Raw genomic sequence first — 26,083 nt, 5'->3', positions numbered from 1 at the left:
TAATGTGCTACTACTTACTTTGAACTAATGAGCAAGTATCTGTTCCTGTGCTGTAAACACCATAAAAGATGGACATAGCCTCAAGATGAACATCTTCATCACTTGCATCTTGGTGTTTTGAAACGGGACGTCACAAACACAGACTCAGATTTAACTGAGGACATAAACTCAGAAGGAAGGTGTTTACTGGGATCAGACCTAATGGCTGTTCTTCCCAGAAACTTCTATAGTCTAAAGGAAGACAGAAGACAGAATGCCAAAAGTTGATTTGGGTTATTTAAACTGTTTTACATGATTTGTTGGCCTATAATCTGCCAAACGTGTCAGTCATAAATTATATCGATTCATTTTCAGCCAGAAAGAAAATTCCTATCAAAAGATAGAAGTTGCAATCAGCTTTTGGCACAGTGACTTTTAGAGATATGGTCTCGAGGAAAGCAGAAATTGCAGCAAATATAACATTACAGTTATGTAACGAAATCTTAAGTGACCAAAAAGGACTGGATTTATTATAATGTGGGTACAAAAATGCAGAGTCATAAAGATACTTGTAAAACAAGTTAGTTATTTAATACATAACCCCTTCATAAATAATGTTGATTAAAGTCTGTTTACCAATATAACCAAAAATATCACACATAAAAACATAAAGAAACACTGAAAATTACTTTCTGGCACAAAACCTGGAAGCTAAATCCATCTTTTTATACAGCCTACAGCTATCATCCAGTCAAACTGTCAATGTAGAACTGTGCCCTCTCGTCCAAAGATGGTCACTGCTGCCTCCAAGAAGAAAAAAATAAAACAACATGGGCCAAAATGGTCAAAATGTTGACACAGATAACTCAAATCAATCCTTCAGCATTCAGTCAAGCAGCTGTCATTAAACCTGCAATGCTCTTAAACTTTTGGGAGTAAGAGTAATGTAAGAAGTCAGGGTAGCTTATGTATATTTAACATTTGGAACTGGCAAATTTAAAGACTCAATCTCTCACTTTCACTTGCCACACCTGGCTAGCAAACATTTCACGGTGAATTCCAGTGATAAAAGGTAGTTAGCAGCCCTAAGATCAAAGCACACTGCAACATGATTGGAGGCTTTTTGCTAACTTAATGCAGAGGTTTTTCCAGGTACCACAGTGGTGTCTGCTTGCATGGTGCAGAGAGATGAATTGTGGGAATTGACCCCACACACAGGCTACAGAGATAAACTTGAATTCAGTCCTCCTAACAAACCAACAGCACGATGGCAATGACGCTACGCCTGGGTAGAGGGCCGATTAGTTAATAAGCTGGACGCCATGAATAAAAAAACACACCAGAGATCAACAAAGCACAGAAGCTCAAACAATGGCTTTAACACAGAAATGAAGCGAGGGTCATGTCACCACCAGATATTTACTGGAATGTGCAAAAATGTTTGTATGCTTATAAACTTCACAGTTAACACATGTCAGACAATTGATATGAGTGAGAGGCCCTCAAATCACTCTGTGTCAGGGTTCAGTACGTATTACTTACATAGTTTCACAGTAAACAGGTCACACTGATCACCAAAGCATATTGATCACAGGCCATTGTTTCCTGTGTGAAACCACCTCTGTATTAAAATCAATGATTCTGACTAAACTGCAGCTGCCATTTTACTTCTCCTCTGTCTGAGACGGAGGCAGATGGAAGGAAAAAGAGGAAGACTGAGAAAAAAAGAAACCGAGACGCAGACGGAGAGAGTTTGAGGATCAATACAGCTGAATATAAAGCCACAGATGTCTGTCGGGCCTTTGCAGACAGACAGGCTTCATTCAGCAAGAAACAAAAAAGGATTTCTTGCACAAAAGGAAGTTCCTCTCTCTCTCTTTCTTTCCCTGCCTTTCTTTGCATCTGTGTGTGTAGATTTTGTGCCATCTTCTGTTTTCTGTTCATCGTTATTTCATCTTTTGTCCTCTTTCTGTCCGATCCATCATTTCCCCCCCTCTTTTGTCTCCATTATCTTTTTAACTATCTTCTCCCTTGTCCTCCCTTCTTCTTCTCCATCTCTCCTCTTCCTTCCTGTCTCCTCACCGCTGCCTCTCTGTCATTTCCCCGCACCTTCTCCTCCTCCTACCTTACTGTTTCTCTCTCCTCCTTCTCCACGTCTTCCTTCTCGCTCTCCCTCACTCTGTGATTCTTTATTCTTTTTTTTTTTATTGCACCATTACCACTTAAGCTCTGATATCCATTACACAAAGGGCATATAAGTGCAGGGTAAGTAGTAAAGTCGCCCTTCAACACACACTTCCAGGCTTGTGTGTGGCGCCATGTTTTGGACGCTTCGACACTCCGTCATGGGCCGACCAGGCCGAGCGTTGTTTGGGTTCAGTCGTTAATCAGCTGTGATGCTGTTAATGTGGGCGAACCTGGCGCGGTGTCACACGCCCCTACACTGCAATAACCGTGACTGCTAACTGTCATTTAGTGCTGTCTGCTTATCTCAGTACTATAACTGTAATCTGCTGCTATGTGCTCAAGGTTTATGTCTTTATTTTATTACTTTTCTGCTAAAACGTGCAGTGACAAAATCCAGTTGACTAAATCTTACTTCATTTTAAAAAACTAACAAAAACAAACACTTCTAACTGAACCTTTAAAAGGTACTTGTTGTATGTCATTTGTCTTTTTAATACAAATACAGACACAAAATGACCTCTGCTCCTACAGACATCTACAGCAAACCAGCCCTCAGCTCTGAGTTCTGTAAACACAGCTTAAATGTTCATCTCAAGACCTCAAAACAGAACTTCACAAATCGATGGCTGATATTGGTAGTTACATTCAATCATTACAAACACGTCCTTATTTACAGTGGTGGGCTGCTGAATGAAAAGACCTCGGAAAAACCTAAAAAGAACCACACACACACACACACACACACACACACACACACACACACACACACACACACACACACAGACACACACACAGACTGATATAATAATGTAGAACCAGGTCTCCGGCAGCCATATGTGTGTGTAATGTGTAAGACAGAAGCTAAAGCACAGCATGTCAGCCTGGCAATCATACTTGATGCATCATATCTCAGCACTCAGAAACAGGACTGTAGCACTTAGCAATGAGTACTCTACTACTGTATAACACTGTGTGTGTGTGTGTGTGTGTGTGTGTGTGTGTGTGTGTGTGTGTGGTCATGCTTAATGCACCATGGTGCTTTCCTGCTTCCGTTTTAAGAAAATAACCGGAAATGGAGACACAGACTAAAGCCTCTTTGTGCTTCTTTCTCACACAGACACACACTCGAGAGCATGAGTGAGACTGTAACAGTTTATCCTCTGATGTCTCCTTTAAAAATACAGTGTATGTCAGTAAGTCAGCTGAGAAATAAAGAGCACTCACTCTGTTAGACTCTAAACCAGACAAATCCTTGTTACCTTCATCTCCTTTGATCTTACACTATATCTTTTTTTGTATTGTGTCTATAAAGGCATGTAGATGTGTCTGTCTAAAATACACAGAACATGTTGACAAGGAACAGGTTTCCCTGACCAATCGCTTTTGGCAAATAAAAAAAGAAATGCCATAGCCAAACTGCAATCACCTGACAACTCCTTAGCTTTTTACAAAAAGCATTTGCCTTCATATATGGACTGTAAGAAATAACTGGGAAACACAACAGGAATTCTTGGCTGGGAGATGTGTTATCTGTATATCTGCTGCCTCTGTGCCTTTTAGCTGAAACACTGGCTATCACCCACAGAGGCTAATTCATCATATGACAGGCGATGGGTTCCCACATTGCTTATGTTGTGACCCAAAGCCCAAAACTCAGAGAAACATTAATCCCAAAGAAGCTATAAATCAGAATAGGAGGACCTCCTATAATTATTGTCAGCTGCCCGTACTCTTCCTGCTGATGCAGTTGAACCAGTCTCGTTATACTGAAATGCCTGAAGTGAATCCTAAGACTCAGCTGTGTTTATGAAACTGTTAATCTTCAAATACTACAGTGTTCTAACAAGCCTGCAAACCACCTGGAGACGCAAGCATCATCAGACAAAACAGCATGAAATTATGCCACAGGATGTAATGCATTGGGTTCAGGCTTTACTTTACTGAGGCTTTACTTTGGCCTGTGATATGATCAAGTTCTTTAAAGTTAATTATTCCATCCATGTTCAGTCTTGGTGTGTCAGAAGGGTTTCCACATGTACAGACTGATCTGTTTCATGAGTGATGTACCGAGGAACAAAGAGAGTCTGAGAGAAAGAGTATTCAGAGTACGTAATCACTGAATCAGTGTGTGTGCAAAGATGGTTTATCAGTGTGTAATCTGTATGTCCACACAGTCTGTGGTGACATCACCGGACAAAGGTCTCTCTGCCCGCCCGCCCGCACACACATAAACGCACACACACACATTAATGTATCTCTACTTGTTTACCAGGACAAACGGGCTGCCCAATCACAGAAACTGGTGACTCAGTGATGTCATTGAGCTGATGAGGAAATGGCCTCAGAGGAGTTTGATGTCATCCACCTTCATCACTCACCCTCTGTCTTGCTTTGTGCCGCCTTCTCTAATTTTTCATTTTCTCTCATTCACTTGCTTCCCGTCCTCTCTAGTTCCGTCCGTGCAGGAGCTAAGGAAACTTTGTTCAAATTCATGCTTAAATAAACATGATGACAATCATCTGAGTACATTACAAATCTGTGTTTTTATAGATATGTTTCCAATCACTTGGTATGTTTGCAATGAACAGGGTGAACCCAACTGCAGAGCCTCGCAGCTCTATGAGGCAGGAGGATGCAAAAAATACTATAAAGAGGAAAAATATAGTATGAAAAAAGAAAAAATATAGAAAGTCTACCAGAAAAAGGGAGACTGAAGGGACTACAGAGGACAACCTGACAAAGGCTGAACGCAATATAAATATCCAGAACCAAGGAGGGATAATAAGGCGCACGTGAACGACATCTTTATCTGCTGACTCAGACACTGGGCATTATCCACAGAGAACTTAACACAGACCAAGGGAGAAAATATTGGTGAATACCGACACCTAAGAGATGCACAGATGAACTATTGCTAGACCTCCAGTCTGTACACGATTCGGCTCAAACTGCCTAAAATGTACAACCTGATATCACTGCTGTTAAGTCTTCAGGTTCTGATCTGTTTGACAAATTGTTCTCTTATATCCTGAACAATATTTTATACATTGTGGATTCACTCAGACCAGCCATAAAAATAAAACCAATAATCCTGTTACTATGTTAGATCCTCATATTCACGGACCTAACATAGCATAGCATCTTTATTAATAGGTTACTTGTAATGCTAAGAAACCAGGCAATTTTAAACCAATGACTCCATGTTAGCATCCTTCCCGTTTACATCAAATATTATGAGAATTGTAGTGGCAAAAAAGTCACATTCATCCAAAGTTAAAAACAACATAAACCAAGGACATTCGCTTTTTTCCACCAAGATTTACAATACACACATAATAAATTATATCCCTGTATAAATGATTAAAAACCCATGCATTCAAAGGGTTTAAATATAACAAAGTAAATAAAAGTTAATAAGAGCAAGAAAAAAATTACATTAAAACATCCTTCCAAGAGAAAGAATGAAAATGTTGAGAGAAAACACCCACTAACCTTTAACCTGCTGAATATTGACACTGAGGATAAGTCAGAGGGAAGCTCTGTTTGGACATTACACACACACACACAGTAATAGGTGATGAGTTAACTGATCTCTCAGTACCTCTTTCTTATCAGCAATGTTTTTTGGAGGCCTGAAGTCATCGCCGCTCTGTCTCACAGCACAACGGTCCAACAGAGAGCAAACACGAGCAGAAAGATAATAGTCTCTGATCAATAGATTGTATTGTAATCGCTGATTGATCAAAAGAAGGTTGGTCAACTATAAACGTACATCCTGGCAAACCGCTCACCGCTATGTTTGTCTCCAAACGATCAGTGGCGAGCGATTTGAGTTGATCAGGTTTCCTGCTTTGAGAGATGCAGATGCAGCTCACTTACGTTTAGTCTGAAAATGTATTTTTAAAATTGTATTTAGATTTAAATATCTGATCTAATATGGCTTAATCTTGATCAAAAAGTTTAATATTTATTAACCAAATCAAATCAATCAGTAATCTGCTTCCTTACTTATTTGTACCTTTATTTCCCGTGTTTATGTTTGGCTTTTTTCTCTGACAAGCTCCTGCCCGCTCTCTCCTGCTAAACCTGTCTCCATTAAAGGTTGTAATATCTACAATTGGATCCCATCCATCCAATATGAAACATAATCCAATAACAGACAGATTCAGCTAAATGAATCCAGTTATGTGGCCCAATCAAATAGAGGAGGATTCCCTTCAAACCCATCTGTCTGATATACATCAATCTGGGTGCTTTTAATGCTTTTACCACCAAACTGAGCGGAGGTGAGCACAGAAGAAAAATAAGAACAATCTGACCTTCAACACTGGCTTTCTTTTCTCTGTAAATTTGGCTTTGATTTGGACTTTGTCACCACAAATGATAAGAATAAAAGGTCAGCAAAACAAAAAGTACAAGCTCTGTAGGTGAGATAAAGAAAAGGCCATTACTGCAAGAAGAAACCATGAAGTAGAAAACAACAAGATTCAACAAAAGAGGAAATTTGGCTTCATGCATACATTAGAACAAAGAGAAATTAGGCAGTCATGGCCCATGTTTATTTTTAAATGTCTGTAGTTTTCCCTTTTCACAGGTTTTCTCCTGTGTTGAATTGTGGTTTGTAAACCCTCATCTTTATTTCCTGAACAGTTAAGGTGAGTAATTGTTCCCACCTGTGTCTCATTTCCCAATAACGCTTTGTAAACAGGTTCTCTTGTGTTTTGCTGTTACTGCCCTGTTCAACTGCTTGTGCTTATTTTCTGTGATCATGAAAACTGTCTTGCCTGCGCGTGTGTGTATGTACAATTATATACATGTTATCTATATATTTTTTCTGTGTTTATGTCCTTGTTTTTGACCTGCAAAGTGATTACTGTACCACATGCTGTACAATTTCTAATGTAAAAGCTGTGCTATCAAGACATGCATAGTGGTTTGCAAATGGTTATGAGATGAGAATCAATACTGCAAAAATCATCCCCTAAACAACACAACATTTTTCACTGGTGTATTAAACTGGTAGAATGGTAGTCCACGTGGCTTTAAATACAAAAATAAAACTATTGTTGCTAACAGTTTTCCACGAAAAACAACTTAAAATATAAGGAGTTTTTTCTTTAAAGGGGAAAAAAGAGTTAAATGTTTGAACTTTAAATGTAAAACCTGATTCCATTTAAATCCATTATTTCCAAAAGACTAGATAATTTTACTCTCTGTATATTTTATATATTTTATTTATATATATATATATATATATATATATATATATATATATATATATATATATATATATATATATATATATATATATATATTATTATTATTTTATTTTATTTTTTTACTATTTAATTTGTAAAAATGTGTATACACACACACACACACACACACACACACACACACACACACACACACGTAGGAAAATATTTAGTATACACATCCAGAAATGCATACACTATTATATATTGTACATATATTTATTAGTTTCAGGTTGGCCATTCTTGTATTTTGCTCGTTTGTGTTGTTGTGTTTGCACATCTCTGTTGCTTGTGGGGCTCGCACACAAGAATTTCACTCGCATGTGCTGTGCCAGTGTGCCTGCACATGTGATGTGACAATAAAAAGTGATTTGATTTGATTTGTGATTTGATTTTATGCTATTGATGTGCAGTGACCTTTGCATAAAGACAAGCATATAACATAAAATAAAACCAGAGTGGTTGCCAGTGAGGATCACATCTCTCTCTCTCTTTTAAAGAGTATTAAAATATTAATATAACAATAAAAATCACAGCTGAAATATATAAGACTTGAGCACTGTATGACATGGTTAACTCTCAATATCTAAAAGGGGGTTTAAATATTTAAAAATAAAAGTCGTGTTTCGAAAATGACATAGAGTCCAATGGTTTTGAATCAAGCCCAGAGACAATAGTGAACTGTGGCCACAAGACATTGGTAATTTATAGAAAAAATGCAAACAGCCAATATAATATAATATAAGCAGAACAATCGCTTGCACTTCGCTGGTTTTAACTGATGCCTATTTTTAGATTTCACTGGGCAAGCACTGCCTCTTTGCTTGCCCTGAACTTGGAATTCCCATGTGCTTGGTCACAGGTATAGGCCATCAAACTCCCTGGTTTCTCTGTCTTTTGCATGTGTACACCTCAGTTATTCCCTATTCCCTCAGTGCCTCACAACTGGTGTTTTATCAGAGTGACAACTCTACACTTGTTTATTATGCCAGTCAATACCAGCTGTAGGAGCATTTTTTTGCTAAACATCCCTAGCATGCTCCCATAGGTGGGAATATGGACAACAGCTTTCATATTGTGTTTTACAACATGATATGTTGCCTACAATAACACCTGTATCATGTCACAGCGATTCTATGATACAAGTAAACATCAAAATGCATTTTCAGCCTTAAAGTATCTGATATTGACTGGAAAATGCTTTTCATATGTTATGATGCTGATTATAACGTTGTTTAATGCAAGTCTGGTCCTCTCTTCCTTTTCCTCCTTCCACAAGGGGAACTACTCCATTCTCCCTAATAAATCATACTGTTATGTAATAAAAATATTAAGATCTAAAATTTGACCTAAAACAGTCCTCCAAGTGGGGTGGACCCCTGGGCCCATCTCTAGAATATTCATTGACTAATCTGGCCAAAAAGAGGCAAAAACCAAGAATATGTCAGTAAAACTGACTAGCTCACTATTTTAATTGTCACATTTTCCCCCTGTGAGTTTCTTCCTGTCACATATTTCATTTGCTTTCCCTTCATTCATGTTATAAGTGCCACCATGTGGAATTTCAATAGCAAATTTCCTGCACATGAACATGCAGAAGAGTACTGACATTCAAACAGGCTCTGGATGCATGAAGGTAAACAGTCCATGTGGAGCATTAAACAGGGAAAGCATTTACTAAAACACAACCTTGAAACCAAAAACTAATGTCACTGGTGAGTCTAACTGGTGAGGGAATCGGTTTAGAGCAGCTACATCCTTACGTACAGAGATATTGATATATTTGGCTTCAGCGTATCAATAACATATTGCAAGGGAAATCGAAACAATATATACTCATATCAATATTTGGTCCAAAGTCAGTGAATGTCACTAAAGCAATGAAAGTGAAACATGCTGTTCTCATATCAAATATTCACAGAAGACTAAAGAAAACAGTCAATGTAAATGTCTCCAAACACCAGAAAAAGAAACTGGTTTCAGCAAAACCAAGTGCAAAACCATTTTAGCCACATTCTCCAGCACGAACCAGCACACAAATAAAGTAATTCCTGTACTGTGATTCAGATTCTTATTGTAATCGTTATGTAGTGAGCCATTGGCTCCAGAAGGCTCTTTGCTGAGTTGCATGTATGCCTTTCACATAAGTAGTTTGCTGCGTCTACTATTGCACATTAAAGTGTCCAGGTTGTTGTTATTGTTTTGCAGCAGGAGACATTCAGATACAGTCTCTCTCTCTCTCTCTCTCTCTCTCTCTCTCTCTCTCTCTCTCTCTCTCTCTCTCTCTATTGTATGCTGTCAGCTCTCTCGGCCTACAACCCCCTCCCCCATCTCTTCCAGGAACCGGTCTGGATCAGGTTCCTGCAGATCAATGGAGATCTCGGTCCACACCGTTTACGTTATCGTTGCCAGTATTAATGCTCTTTTAATCTGCTCGGGATTACAGCCATCGATCCACGTCATCCATCCACGCACACGGCCAAGCCCGAACTGCAGCTGCTTTACACACAACAACACACACACACACACATTTCAGAGGAAAACAGCAGAGGAGAAAACAACAGCATGAGCAGAGGCTGGAGCAGGAAGGACAACAAACAAGAATGTGCCTCAGCTTCCTTGTTTGTGTCCGATCTCAGTATCTGACCATCAGAGCATTGATCGGTTATAGATACACATCAGCACATTTGCATAACTGTCAGCTGAAGCAGCAAACTGAAATATCACAGACTGACAAGAAAAATGAAAACTTTAAAATGAGTTTGGTGCATTCTGATGTATAAATTGTGCTTGAGCAGTAAGTGGGTGGAAGTAAAATGAGTTGAAAATGTTTCAAACTGTGACTATTTAAAAACTGAAAGATATTAAAAATCTGAATTTAAGCTTAATAGTCCTGTGTCTCATGCCTATTTTTGGTGTTTAAAAAAATCCATGTTTACACACTGACACAGTTTTTCCTGTAATAAATTAATGTTTTTACTCTAAGCTAAATTAATCAGCCTGTCATCAGATGTTCTTGTGCACCAGGATTCTTCTTCTACTTCTTCTCATCTTGATATAAACATTAAGCATAGAAACCATTACCAAGAAATTCAAGTTAAATTATAATAATTATAATTAATTCTATTCAGCAAATAATCTATAAATTATCTATACATATTTTGATGCTGTGTTTTTTCTTGGCAAATTAAGCATGTAAAATTTAAAACTGCATAATAATAATAAAGAAAAGGGCTCAGTGGCTACCAGAGTATGAAAGTAAAACTGTTAATTGAGAACGAGCAAATCACCAGAAGATCAATGTGAAGCAATGAAAACACTTCAACTCAGGCTCATGTGATGAGCACAGTTGTTATTAAAGATAAATTTTCAGATTTCCAAATGCAGTCTGGAGTAAGGGAATGACTGAGTTAGGTGATAATAAAATAGACATCTAAAGGTTTTTGTTGTGCGTTTATGTTCCTTTTTTCCTTAAACACTGTGTTTTCACAGTAAACCCTGCCTGCAGCCTGACAGGTTTGTCCTGCCTGTCGTTGCTCATTACGCCTCTGGACAGACTTATTTCAGCCAGGCAGTGACACCAATACTAATGAAGCTGAGGGAGGAAGGGTGAACAGGATGGAGGAAACAAAGAGAAAAAGAAAATTAGGAAGAAAACATACAAACCCCACAAAGATAACTACAGTAAAGTAACAGAAAATGTCATCAATGGGATCGGTCTATTCAAAGGTGCTGCTTCATGTGTGGATCAATAAATGAATCCTAACAACCACTAAAATAGCACAAACCAAATAAGGCCTCACATCCTGCACCTCCTCCAGTCTACTTCTGACCTAAACTGCTGCGGGGCCTCACTATTGATTGGATAACGTCAGCAAACACATTCTGCAATCTCCTGAAAAACCCCTTGAGATATATAATGTGGTTAAAAAATAAATCCAACAGCAGCCAACAAGGACAAAAATAGTTGAAATTAATCACAAATGCTGTTCTACGTGTCACAATCATTAGATGTTTCCCATATTTTTAGTCTGTTACTGGAAGCAGTTCATTCCCAATTATACGTGTATAAACATTTTGTTTAATTGTAACTTCAAGGATTAATAGAATCTACTGCATTGTCTTTACACATCACGACCAAATTGCAGGCTTTTACATACCAGTCACTAAAATATTGACCTCCTTTTAACTGTAGCCTTTCCATTATTCCAGAAATATCCATGATGAGGACCTTTGGCCATGAAAACATACTTCATGATAGATTTAATAGATTTACTATTATTATTATTATTCTCTTGAAATAGGTTCTAGGTTACCACATGAATTGGAAGATAACTAATTGGCTTCTTTTGAATATAGCTGTAGGAAACATGCAGGGGGTGACTTGTTTCCTATGTAGACAGGTATCATTTAAACTGGAAAAATGGCTTTAAACTGCAATGTCTGACTGTTTTTTGTTCATTTTACAGTGTTGTGAAGCTTTTTTATATGGAAACCCAAGTAACTGGAACAGTGCATAGATAAGCTAACTTAACTGTTGGTGCTTAGAACCTGCAGAGGGGATCAAATAAAATCCTGTAATTGTAATCCACTGGCAGAAGCCAGAGTTCGCTCATGCTAGTTCCCGAGTTATTTTCTCCCAGACTACAGCAGCTCTATACTATTACACACTACTGAGCTCTTTATGAGGTTTTTGAGCTTAAAGCAGACCTGTTAACGGAGTAAGTCTTATTCATAAGGTTGAAAGAGGCAAATTTCCAAATGAATGGTAAGAAATTAAGACTGGCATGCTATAAATTAATACTATAGGGCCAAAGACATTGCATACTACTTTTTCCATAATGTATCTCAATAATACATTTCATTGAACCTAATGTCAGAGTAGAGTAGTTTTTAACTATACTGAAATATAAGATATTATCACCAATAAATAGCAAATTTTCATAGCTAGGCTAATCTTTATGAAAAGAAAGCTAATTTGGCCTTTTGAGCATGATTCAGGATTGTTTTCTCGTCCTTGCTGCAGCTCCGACTGTCCACTGTGCATTCTCTGAGCACTCGGCCTCAGTGAGTTCATGGTCCAGGTGTCACATTTGATTTGACCGTCCTAATAAAGAGGCGACAGGACCATTTTCTCCCCTGAACCCGAGCCACTCAAGCAGCCCCAGCAATGCTTCTACTGCCCCAGCAACACCAGTGCACCATAATTGGTGTGGACAGTCTTAACGAAAAATCTCTACACCACTCTTCTGATATTCTTATTGGGAACGGTGAAGGTTGGAAAGAGTCTGTAAAAGGAGATCGGTGCTCTGCTAAATGAATATAGTGCAGCCAGAGCCTCTAGAGTCATAATTTTTTGATTATCTGAACCTTACAAAACATACAAACGAGTTGTGAGTTTTCGTAATTTTAGACACAAAAGCAAGCTAATTATTACAAAAATGCACAGGTACAACCAAAAAAACATTGAAAATCAGGAGTGACCAACAAATGCAGACTTTGTCATACTTACAAACACAGTTAGTGTTTGGCCTCGGCATTGAATGTCGCTGCAGTTGGTGTATTAAGACACCAAAGTCAAAGATCACCTTTTGGATATCTCTGACATGGGACCAGGTTGGTTTAGACACAAAAAGGAGGAGCTCAAGTGAAGGTGGGTTGTAAAGTGGCTTGCAGATGTGGAGCAACAGCAGCCAGGTGGCTTAAAGCATCTTAGATATCATGCCTTACATGAGACTTGTCAACTCTGTGCATAAAGAGAATCAACTGATATGAATCAATTTAATTCAATTTAGTTTTAGTTTTATAGCCTTAAATCACAACAACAGTCACCTCAAAGTGCCTTACATTGTAACATAAAGAGCCTACAGTAACAGGCTTTATTAAGCATTGATTTAGACTGCTTCATCCAAAACACAGCATCTACACTGCCCACCATGAAAATAGTGTGCATTATCAGCATAATGTCATCACCAGCTTTTTGTGTCGTAGAGATAAAGAGCTCCTTCTTTCTACCTTCACAACCTGAAAATGTATATATTTTCAGTCTTGTAGTGTTCAGAATCATCATCGACCATATATAAGAGTTTGATGTAGCCACTGTGATGTTGTGAAACCTCAATCTCGTGGTTTTTGCCATCACCAACTTGATGTTTTGAAACCAAACGTGATGAGCGATAAGACTAAGAAATCAAGGGATTGCTCGAAGGCTAGCAGCTTGTCAGTTACACAGTAATCAATAAGTAACAAGTTGTACTCAGTACATCTATAAACCAGTGACTGAACCCATACCCTCATCAGGACAGTGTTTGCTCAGCTCATAGAGGAGCTGAGGGTTTTTCCACAATCTTCTTTAAAACCAGAAGAGTTGACCATTAAAACAAATGTAGGTTTAAGACACATCTGCATGAACTTCACTTTTCAGACCCAGAAGGTACAGCCATCTATTACGGAAAGACCCATCAGACCTGCTGGAGACACAGAAGTCTGCATTCACTTCCCAAAACCTGAAGACAGACTTTGTCACGTCTCACTTTCCAGCCACCGAAAACTGCTATCGACAGCACGAGACAGAGATAACAGCATCTGTCAAAGCTTCTCACACCAACACACAAACAAACATCACAAGTCTCCTCTTAGCAGCCTGAAATCCATTATTACAGATCGATGGCAGTCTGTGAATATGCAGGAGGTCAGAACAAAAACCCCGAAAACGGACACAAGCTGTATTCCCACAGTCTGAAATTGTAAGACTACGCGCACACACACACACACACACACACACACACACACACACACACACACACACACACACACACACACACACACACACACAGACAGTAACTGCTGGTAATCTGTGTCATAAAGCAGAGTCCGACTCATTAATAATGCACCCTGTCTGCTCGCAGCAGGATGCATAAAATGGAAAATATTTAGGTTCAGTCACTCAGATTTTCAGCACAATTTGACTCTGAGTGGATTCATTCTCTTCTGGAAACATTAAGGTAATCCCTGGTGATCATATTCTGTATTTTATTTTCCGCTAAAACAACCAAGCCAACAATGACTGTATCCTATTGATAAATAGACTGTGCTATCTAGAAATTAGTTTCCCTTTCTACCTAATTTCCTGTTTTCTGAGATGCTTTTAATGTGAAAAACTCCATAGGAAACAACTTCACAGTGCAAAAGAGATGCAATATGAATACATGTTGAATTTGTGGTATGTAAAAGGAGAAAAGAGGGATCATTGTTGTATCATTACATGCACATTACTCTGAATAAACCATGTGAATAGCGGTTCGTTGATTCAACACCAATTTGCCCATCATTTTCCTGTCATCCATAATTCAGTCGCAGTCACGGGCGGACTCTGTCCTCCATCCAAACAATGGACTCCTCCTCCTCCTCTCTTCCTCTCTCCCTCTCTCCCTCTTCCTCCCTCCCTCCATTTTGCCTGGTTAACCCGGCTGTGAGGTGAAGAAGAAGTGAAGTGAGCAGACCGAGGCGGGTCACGCTGAGATTCCCATCAATAATTCATCGGGCCGCTGCTGCCTCTGCTCTTGTGTTCAATTCCCCTGACGATCACATAATACCTCCACCCCCAAAAGAGAGAGAAGAGGATGGAGCGAGAAAGAGGTCCAGGGGACGAGAAAATGGTGAAAGAAACAGATTCAAAATGAGGGAGAGGATGAGGAGGAGGCATCGAAAGAAACGAAGTAAAATATTTAAACAAGCACATTTGTTTTCTTTTAATATATTGTCAGTGTGCAAGTTTATATTGTTTCTTTAAATTTCAGAATTAGGATTTGTATGTGACTTCTCTTTAAACTGCCGTTGCAAAATGTACTTGCCTTTATAGTATGTGGACACAAAGATACTAGCACATCTGATGAAGAGCAAATCCAAAGGCTCTAAAATGTTGGAAATTGCCTTTTTTTTGTTCTGCCAGACAAAAGTGACTGATTCATCTGTCCTGACAATTACTTTTCAAGTGGAGACAGAGGTTAATAGGAACACATGACTTGGTTATTAAGATTTATTTATTATTCCAACCAAAAAAAGGTCCTGGTGGTTGATTTTCCATCCACCAACTGAAACAAAACCTGCTAAGGGTTTTTCGTGAATATAATGATTTTTGTCACCACCCAAAAATCCAAACCTGTGATTTTTAAATATTTTCTTGTGGGTTCTGGGTTCAATTTACACCAGCGTGAAATAAATACTTGTTTAATACATGACTGAGAACAGGGAAATGCACAGACTCTTTGCCTTAATCCAACCCACACAGGCCTCTTTAAAGGCAGGAACTGTTTTCTTATATGAACATGTACAAGTACAGGAACTGGGGCGTCCAGTTACACTGTCAGTGTAACAATGGTTAGAATTTTAGTTAATATTATTTTGAAAAAGTAAGGAGAAATTGTGACGTACAATGATTCATACAAGCTACTTAAGTGTCTCAAGAATACTTAATCTTAGTCCAAAACAGCAAACTCACTGCTTTTATTATTTTGTCTAATGTTTTTGACCACTCAAAATTCTTTACACAAAGCCACAGTCACTTATTCTGGCACTTATCCTACCAGACACTGGGAGGAATTTGGGGTTTCAGCATCTTACACAAGAACACTTCAAAATGCAGGCCAGAGAAACTAGGCTCTTTTTTTTCTCTATTTCTATTGGTTATTGAGCCACTCTACATCCTGAACCACAGCCAACACCAGACCTTAGCTCTCTCCTGCTGTACACAGAAACCCATCTGAAGCCCATTTACAGCTCAGTATCTCAGTTCCTTTCGTTGTGTGTGAAGAAAGCTTTAATAGTGCAATCAATTCAATTTTCAATTCATTTGAATTTTATTTACATAGTGGCAAATCACAAACAGTTCAAGGCACTTATTACTGTAAGGTAAATAATACAAAGACAGATCACACAAAACGCAAAGCTAAAAATTATAGACAAACTCGGAACAATAAGAGTGATACGTACAGAGAGTTATTCATGTTTGCTGGACTTAAAATGTTTACATTTTGGCAAAAAATTTGCTTCACACTAGGTTCTGAAAAAACTTTCTCCAATAATTTGCAATGCAGGACAAGCATATGATCACTGAGTTGGGTTCACATTTGCAGAATTGTAGGCTGATTCACGCTACTGGTTATTCTCTTCCTCATCACATTAGCGATTAGGGACAAGTACTTAGAGCTTTCCAGTGCAAATGTATCCATAGACATAGCACAAGGAAAAACTTTGTGGGCACTGGATCTGTGAAGTCTGTATCATTGACTTCCTTGTCACCGACTTTTCCAAACTGACCTAAGTGTATGTGCTGAACATTAACCGTCATCATTTGAATTTCTCTACCTACTTCTATGCAGCATGTAATACTTGTCTAACATCAAATATATATAAAGCATTACTGAAATTCTGCTTTCTATATCCATCCATCTATCCATCCATTTGCTTCCACTTATCCAGGGCCAGGGATACTTAAACACCTCCACTTGGAGCACTAACTCATCCGTGACCCAGACTGGGTAATCCGCTCTTTTCCGACTGAGGACCTCGCCCTCAGACTTGGAGGTGCTGATTTTCATTCCCCCTCACTTCACAAACCACTCCAGTGCAAGCTGGAGGCCACCACCTGATGAAGACAAGAGAACCACATCATCTCTGAAAAGCGAGACCGCCCAAGTGGAAGCCATCCACTACTTGGCTATGCCTAGAAATTCTGTCCATAAAAATTCTGAACAGAATCGGTGAAAAAAGGCAGCCCTGGTGGAGTCCAACCCCCCCGGGAATGAGCCTGACTTATTGCTGGCTATGCGGACCAGGCTCTTGCAGCGGCATACACTTTCCCCAGGAGACTGAAGAGTGTGATCCTCCTGGAGCACACCGTCTGGTTCCCCTTCTTAAAGATGGGGAACCAACACCGCGGTCTTCCAATCCAGAGGTACCCCACCTTATCTCCACACAACACTGAGGATGAACCTCATCCACTCCCATGGCCCTTCCACCAAGGAGTTGTTTAACTGCCTCAGTGACCTCACCCCTGGTGATGGACGATTCATCCCCTTCATCCCCAGATTCTGCTTCCTCTATTTTAAGATGTAGAGAAGTTGCTTGATGGTTTGTCAGAATCTCCTCGAGGCAGTCCAAAAGTCTCTCCAACTGGCCTCTCCGAACTCCTCCTACAACTGAGTGCCGGGTGGCGGCCAGACACGGAGACCCTGGCGGACAGAGCCCCAGCTGCCAAGACTAGTGGTTGGGACATGCTTTTTAAAATTAGAAAAAAATGATAATGCTTTGTTTTTCCATGCCCACAGTCTCACAATAATTTCCTGCAAAAGACCCTGAACAAAAATATGTTTATAGACTGAAAAGCATTCAACCCTCATTTATTACTGAAAACTTTAGTTTCCAAACTTTAGCTGATGGTTGGTTGTCGAGAAATAAATACAAAAAATAAGCAAATAAGTGGACTGAATGAGATGAAAGTGTATCAACTTCCTTCTGTAGTTTTCCTACAGTTTCTTCCGATCTGCGTATTTTTTCCCCAGAAATATAATATGGATCATATTCAGAATTTACGGACAAAGGCATTACTAAGACATTTCTAGACAGAGTCTGAGATGATAGGGAGAGTAAAGAAATTGAAATATATGCTTAAAATAACCACATAATTATTATTGTCCTTCATTGCTGTGACTGTAAAGACCATTATGATGGAGAATTTAGCTACCAGATAAACCTGTCTCCAAGCTCTCAATTCTTTTCTTTTCCCCGTGCATGCTGCTCCTCCCTCTCCTCTCTGCTCATCTCAGGGTCAAGGGAATATTTGCTCCATCTATTGTCTGAGTGTTGCAGCTCTGACCTTTGACCCCACCTCTATTGGTTGCTTGTAGCGTTGCTGATCTAAGGATTGCACCTCCCTGTTTCTGCGGTAATTTTAAAATCACCGTAGAGGCGAGAGAGAACAATGGAAAGAGCAAAAGAGCAACACCTGGCCAACACTCAAATAAAGAAACAAAATATTGACCCATTCTCTGAGAAACCACAGGATGCCAATTACACATCAAGAATCAAACAGAATTAATATTTAAAATCAAGGCATCAACATGTAGCATCTCCAAAGCTGATTTACATTATACGGAGAGCGCTTTTCTATAGCCTAGCTTAGCCCAAAGAGCAGACGTCACAGCCAAGTCAAACCATGATGTTTAGACTTTGTGTAAAACTACCATTCCTTTCGTGTGCACAAGAAATGTAAGAAACAAAACAGGAGCTGGAAACAAAACAAGGTCAATAGATAACAGCAATTTAAAAAATGATGGCGCTGGATGAGCCACAAACCCCAGTTTCCTGAGTGAAAGTCCAGTGTGGGCCGAGGCCAAAAGAATTTTATAGCCTTTGTTGTTGTCTCGTACATTTTATTCTGTGAACCAGCTTCATAGCTATTACATAATATTTATAGTAAGCCTATTGCCAGAGGAGGAAACTACTGGCTTAGCAAAAGAGAGAGAAAAAAACACTTTTCCACTTTTACTTTTACAGTACTATTATGTCATCAGTTCTAATGTACTACAGTTTCCTACTTTAAACTGATTTACAGTAGAGAAGAATAACAGCAGTATCTGTATATTTTCCCACACTCTTTATGGTAATATACTGCGTAAAAGGTTGTGCAGTATCTTACACATACTACAGTTGTTTAGATAAATGACAGTATGTTATCATAGGTTTCTCATTATACAGCCATTTAAATTACATGAATTCCAGTGTAGCTTTTGACAACTGCTTTAGACAACAAAGACACTAATAAACAGAAAACTTAATTACCTTTTACTCTATAAATCAGACATTGTACACTTAGTTAACTACCTAAATAAAAAAAGGATTATATTATATTTCTCAATGTTTAGAATTAAATAAGAAGAATCTTTAGCATTGGTATAATAAACTGCAGGCTTTGCAAAGATTTGAAGTTAAAAAAGACCGAGAGTGTGAGATATGCAGTTTAATCCTAGGGAAAGCAGATGAGTGCAGCTCACTCAGACAGAGGTATAACTGTGAGGCTGTCCTGTGACATTTTACAACACACAGGGGAGCACAGATCACATGAACACTCCCCTGCTCTCTTCCAGCTCCAACCTTCACCCACTCTCTCCTGTCATTTTCTATTAACCTGTATCGTCAAATACCAGCATCGAAAATCAAAGAACCCCTAATGAAATTACAGTCAAATCCTGCAGAGATAATCTCATCCACATCAGCAATCTACAGACAAATCCAGCCTGCTTAAATACTGATTTCCAATCGAATGTTAAAGAATCAGCGCTCCATGTTGGGCTGATGTCACGCATTGTTATAGTCAAGACCTTTTCTGTCTCTGCAAAACTCAGAAGGATACTGAACTGGTTGCATCATATTACAAAGTACATCATAGGATGTGTCAGATGAAACCACGGCAGATCTGAAGGTTTAAGAATAAGATAAAATCTTCTTAAACTCTTAATAAAAACCCTGCAAAAACACTGACATTCACAAGGTATAAAAAGGGTTATCACAGCGATAAAATAAGAGAGGACATAAGTTCATAAAATGCTGTTACGATGTTATTATTAGTAGGAAAAACAACAGAAGATATATAGTTTTAGGAAAATGTAGGAACACCTTTACATTGACATATTACTAATAAACAAGCTGTTTTTTTTAATTAACTGCGTACTCATTTGAATTTCTCAAGTGCAATTGTTTTTGTTATTTGGATAAATCTTTTAATAATATTTTGTTATATGACTGCATTGTATAGATGAATAAATACATTTTTAATTTCAAATTTGACCCAATCATTCATCAGTTGTATATTTTTGCCTCATTTATTTTGATTTGTGTTCTTATTTGGTAGATTTTTTTCTTGACATAAAGTGGTTTTTTTTTAATCTCTTATCTCATTACAGCAACAATAATTAAACCTAATTAAAATATTATGATAATATGAGTATTATAAGAAAGCTGTAATGATATAAATTGAAAGACATATGCGCTGTATGATAACAAACATATTTATTAGATTAGACCATATCTATTATATTTTTGGATAAATAGAGTTTATTAAAAAGGAAAAAAAAATAAATGAATGAAAAACTGAAGAGACGCACACACATGACAAATGCACATATCCAGGAGTGAAAGGGATCAATTTCAATTTACTTAATTTCACCCACAAAATCCAATATCAATATCCTATATTCATGGAAAGTCCTGGAAATGTATATAAACAAAAGAAAACCCATAAAACAGCCATGCTGAAGACTTATTGTTGGATATTACACCGACTCTATAAAAGCAGCTAGATATAACATTTAAAAATGTACTAATCTATAAACACATTAAGCCGGTGAAAACGATTTAATGTATTTATCTGTGACTTAAAGAAATGTATAAAATGATTATTTGAATGCTGTATGCTATCATCTTAGTGTCACTGTATGCGCTTATAATCATGCAGGTTTTAGAGGGTTCATTAGTCTGTGTGGGAGATTTTACAAACTCATAATGAAGCATGTAAATGTGCAACTTATCAAAACGTTATAGTTTTTATTACTTTTATAATGAACATTTTCAATTTACAGTGATTATTTACGGAAATGATGAATAAAAAATAAAACACAAAAGGTAAGAATTCCTTATCATGATCATTTTAATACAAAGATTTTAATTTAATACTACTTCCATGTAAATCTGCATTTGTTCTCTGGTATCTTGTATGTACTTTTGTTTGTTTAGAGCTACTGAAATCAAGAGCATAATTAAAATGAAAAAGATAGTGATCCCCTAAAACAGAGCATTTACCAGATTTCTTTATTTAGACTAATTCGGTGCTGATTATTTCTCCTATGAAGGCAGCTGGGATTAATTAACTTGAGTCAACCAATAAAACTGAAGTGGATTTCAGCGGATAGCAAAATACAGGCAGACATTGTTCCTGAGAATCTTTTTTAAGCTTTTAAAGATTATAATATTCCCAAGTATCCCAAACTCTACAAAGTCTATTCGTCAGAAATCCTGCGACTGAATGTTTCACAAATCTGTCACTTTGCTGCTCCACATGTCACTCTTTTTATTTGAAAGTGAAAGCCACGTGCCTCCCAAATTTAAAAACAAGGTATATGGGGTTTTTTTTTAATTAAAAATACGAATTAAAATACAAATTGATGCATTTTGAAAACTATTTATTATTTAAACTTGAAACATAAAAAGTTGATGTTTAATGGTTTACCTAAGCAGTACAGTGAAAATACTACTACTACTACTACTAATAATAATAATAATATCTTTGTTGGGGCTGCCACACAGTTTTTACATCCATTTCATTCATATTTCCTCTTCTTTCTTACTTTTTAATCTCATGTTTATTTGTGTTTTCTTTGGAATTTTGCATAAATAAAAACAATGTAAAAGCATATTTACACAGAGTGAGGCACTGACACTACATATATAAATTAAGCTTATAGATTTAACACAACAAGGGTGAATGCACCACTGAAAATATGCAGGTTATAGCTTAAATATGCAATAATTACAAACTTCACACATCAGGTAACTATAAATACCGTTTCGCTTAAGCCAGGACACCATGACGATAAAGTATGCTTAGTGTAAATGTAATAATTTGTAATATTTTGGATTGTCTTTGTGTTTTCTCAGCTTTTGAATAGTTATAATTTTGCATATATAAAAAAAATGTGAAGGCACCTTTCCTGTACCTAAAATATCTCGGCACAGAGTTTTGGCTTTCCTTCCAAAGGAAAATCAGCAGTTTTATGATTAAAGAAAAACATTTTTAATCTGTGTTTTTAACAGGGCATAATTTACTGAAGTTTGAATTCATGTTTGTTTAACAATGGTCAGAAATAAGAAGAAAATACAAAGATTTCTATCTGGTGAGGTAACACACACTTTTTGCCTTTATGTATATGCGAAGCATTTGTACTTACAGTATCTGCATATTTAAAACTTCAAAATGAGTTTTGAAGCCACAAGAAACCCTGGCATATATTTTTAAAACAAACAAAAAGAGAATAATTTTAACGATTTAAAGTCTTATGGTAAACCAGATAAATATAAACACTCATCATTTATGCTTTTAATGGGACATAATGAAAGTAAAGACAATTTTAACAATATGGGATCTTGTTTAACTTATATAAAAACAGCAAAAGTCATAGGTGTGAATGACTGTGCAAAAAAAAAGTAATTTTGAATCACTCACGGTGCATAAATCATGCAGTTTATAGCAAAAAAAAAAAAAATGCAGCCCTAATGAAAAACACTTTTTTTTCAGATTAACATGAAAAAAATCATTTTTAATGTGATTTAAATAAACTGGCCTCTCTTTGTTTTTTCTGTTTTTGCATGTAAAAACAATATAAAGGCATATTCGTATCGTGGGAGACACTAAAAAAAAGTTTAATAAAAAAGCTGAAATGATGTGGAGCTATAATTTACTCCCAGCAAGCAAGCTATGAAGTATGCAGGCATTAAGATGTGGACGTGCAGTGGGTAGTTTAAAGTCGTATTCTAAACCACGTAAATACAAATACTGCTGTCACTTGTGCTGCGCTTTACATTTTAACATGAAAATAAAGAACCTTTGATATAATTTAAGACTCTAAAATTACTACATATTCAAAGAAAATGTCTCTGTTGTGATATATAGATGACCAAATCCCAATAGAAACATTAAACGTTTATCACATCTTGGTGTGAAATTAAATGCAAGCCTTTCCATGACCTGACCTTTAAAAAGGGGGAACTGGCCCGTTTTAGTGCTGCTCCTGCAGACAATAGAGGCTGGGACAGGGAACAGGTTCCTCACTAGAGGGGGCACCAGACCCACCGATTCTGCAGACCTTCGTGTGTTTATGTCACAGCTTTCTGATCGCTTGAAGCTCCACACAATCAAAAACAGATCCTCCTGAACGCCCCCATCACACTTCTCCACCCAAATGCTAATGCAATCGCAATGCAATAAGCATTTAAGGAGCTAATGACAGTAAAAACACCAGCATTATAAGAATGTTCAGCCCTGAGAATATATATTTACACCCGCGGATGCACATTAACAACCACAAATTATACCAAAAATATTGTGCGATGTTTAGCAGGTTTTTATTGTTGTTTTATTTTCTTGGAATTTTAAATATATTTATTATTAATCTGGGTGTTATTTAAAGCAGAATAACTAGTAGATTTTTTGTGTTAGTGCAGCGTTTTCCTCGCTGCCATGGAGGGACTGGAAACTGAAAGAGGAGGATTGTTGGAGGGAAATCCCATGACCTTGTCATTTCCCATCGATCCTTTTGTGTTATTGATCAATAATGGTAATCATAGCACCGGTGAGTCTAAATAAATCCCATTCACCTAAATTGGAGTGGCGCGTGAGGAGCCACGAGGAGTGAGAAAGAGAGAGAAACCAACCAAAATAAAGCCAGCAAGAAGATTAAAAGTCAGCTAGTGATAAATGCTGAGGAATCATTTGAGGATATTTTGTTTTAATGTGGAGGATTTCTCCTTTTTCTTCTCGCTGTGGCACAAAAACAAATCAAAGCAAAGCAGCAGCAGCAGCAGCTCAGGTTGTTTTCCTCTCTTACCTGCCAGTCTGAGCGCGGACATTCTCTGAAACTCGGGCTCCTGCAGCCACTTCCACATCCTCCTGAAGGTCTCCCGGCCTGACTTTAGTTTACTCCAGGGTTTGGGGTTCCTCAGCAGGTCCGACAGGGTCCCCTGGGAGCGGCACAGCACCCTCTGGGCGAAGATGGCCTGGGGGATGCTGTACCTCTTGAGCTCCGCCGTGATCCTCTGCGCAACCTCCTTAGTGTTGATTTCTTCCAGCTGTCCCGAGCTGTTCCCCCCCTGCGTCCCCGAGGAGGAGGGCGTTCTTTCCCGGGTGGAAGCCAACACGGGCCCGTGGGATGGAGACTGGAGGTGGGGGTGAGAGTGGGGGTGGGGGTGGTGGCCCGCCGAGGAAACGACCGGGTGTCCCGGGTGGTGCATTCCGTTCAGGTGCGGCATCATCCCGCCAGCCGGAGCGCCGAGGCCTCGGTGCTGGTGGTGGTGGTCCCCTCTGGCCAGCATAGAGGCTGTGTGGTCGAAGTTCAGCATCTTGTCGTGGCTCCCGTGCGTCGTGGTGCCGTAATTGTGGAGACCCTGTTGGGTGTTGTGGATGGAGCCAAGGCCGTTGCCCAGCACCGGGGAGAGGTTCTGACCCATCCCGGACATGTGGTCCTTGTGGTAGGGGCTGTAAATGTTGTTCATCCCCGGCAGTCCCCGCTCGTCGCGCATCAGGGTGAAGCTCCCGCTCACGTTCCCGGAGAGCCGCTGGTGGTGGTGGTGGTGGTGATGGTGGTGGTGGAACTTGTCGGACACGGTGGAGATGGGGGGCAGCGGCTGCAGCGGGGTGAGCGTGGTGTAGGTGCCGCTCATCCCCATCCCGGGAGAGGAGGTGTCGCAGGGAACGCTCATGGCGTGGTGCAGCGGCAGGGACAGCTCCGGCCGGTACTCCCCGCTGCCGTCAAGAATCGTGGCCATGCCGGACACCATGGCCGAGCGGGAGGACGCGGCGGCGGCGGCAGCCAGGTCCTGGTGTATCCGCAGGGTGGACGCCGCCGCAGCCGCAGCCGCCGCTCCGGGTCCCGACGAGCCTCCGCGGCCGTGGTGCGGGCTGTGGCCGCTCATCAGCTCCGCATCAGGGGCCACGGAGCTCACCGCCACCCCGCCATGCAGGCTGCCGATGCCGTCCATTGTCATGTCCGTGTTCATGGCGTAAGCGTCCAGGTCCTTGGCCAGGCATCTATAGGCGTTAGTGTAGGCAGTCTTCATTCATCTGTCCTCTCAGTCCATCAGGTCGAGCAGAATTATCTCTCCTTCTTCTCCTCCTTTCTCTCGCCGCTTCTCCCGTGATGCGCCGGGATGGGTCAGTAGCCGTGTCCCCGTGTTTCCTCCACTCCCTCGGTGTGTTTCCCCCCCGGTCCTCCTTAAGGCCTCTCCAGCTCGCTCTCTTTGTAAAAAGTGTTTTATCTCGATCATACGGGCCTGTGCGGTGGCTCCCCCATATCCAGCCCTCTCCTCCTCCTGTGTTGCTCTGCTCCTCGGACGGGAGCTGTCCACGGTCCCCTAGCCGACCTCTCAACCCAACCTGCTGGGTGAGGAGGCGGAGGGGGAGAGGCGAACTCGTATACGGGGTGACTGACGGTGGAAGAGATCAATTAGAGGGACGGAGAGGACTGTGGGGGCGTGGTTGACTGAAAGACAGGCCAATCAGCGTTAATGATTGCAGCTGTGGGCGGGATCACCGCTGTTATGATATCGGTCTAAAGAAGACTTCATACATATTTTTATGTACTAGTTTAACATTTTTGATTAAAAAATAAAGACCAGTCCCCTGCCATTTTCTGTGCTTATTTTAATTATCTATTTATTTATTTTCTTTTATTAAAGTTATTGAGATATTTTACTCAATGAACTTTATACACCACATTTTACTGTATTTTAGTCTGATTTCCACGTTTTGATCTTCTTACGTTGTGATACTCAGCTTTTACATAGCATTTTGCTGTATATCATACAATTGTTTTAAAATGATCGCGCTAGTGGGC

The 26,083-nt window shown here is 39.2% G+C and overlaps 1 protein-coding gene across 2 annotated transcripts in view; it reads right to left on the bottom strand.

The window, feature by feature from the left end:
- onecut2 (one cut homeobox 2) overlaps positions 1-25,605 on the bottom strand; it is a 37,046-nt gene extending 11,441 nt beyond the window's left edge. The window contains exons 1-2 of one of the 2 annotated variants that reach the window (XM_085278927.1): positions 24,080-25,605; positions 16,297-17,067 (exon numbers count right to left, since the gene is read on the bottom strand). In XM_085278927.1, the coding sequence (XP_085135053.1) occupies positions 17,027-17,067; positions 24,080-25,307 (1,269 nt within the window). In that variant the 5' untranslated portion in view covers positions 25,308-25,605 and the 3' untranslated portion in view covers positions 16,297-17,026. Of the gene's footprint in view, positions 1-16,296; positions 17,068-24,079 lie in introns of those variants that run through there. The other variant, XM_085278925.1, reaches the window with a different exon arrangement.
- Between the last annotated feature and the right edge of the window lie 478 nt (positions 25,606-26,083).

This window comes from Mchenga conophoros, linkage group LG7 (genome assembly GCF_057382185.1).
Source record: "Mchenga conophoros isolate Kocher_MC1m ecotype Shallow Benthic linkage group LG7, M_conophoros_male_GT1.1, whole genome shotgun sequence".
In the NCBI taxonomy this organism is placed as follows: Eukaryota; Metazoa; Chordata; class Actinopteri; order Cichliformes; family Cichlidae; genus Mchenga; species Mchenga conophoros.
Note: the sequence above shows the minus strand (reverse complement) of the source record. Positions and strands in the feature narration are given on the sequence as shown.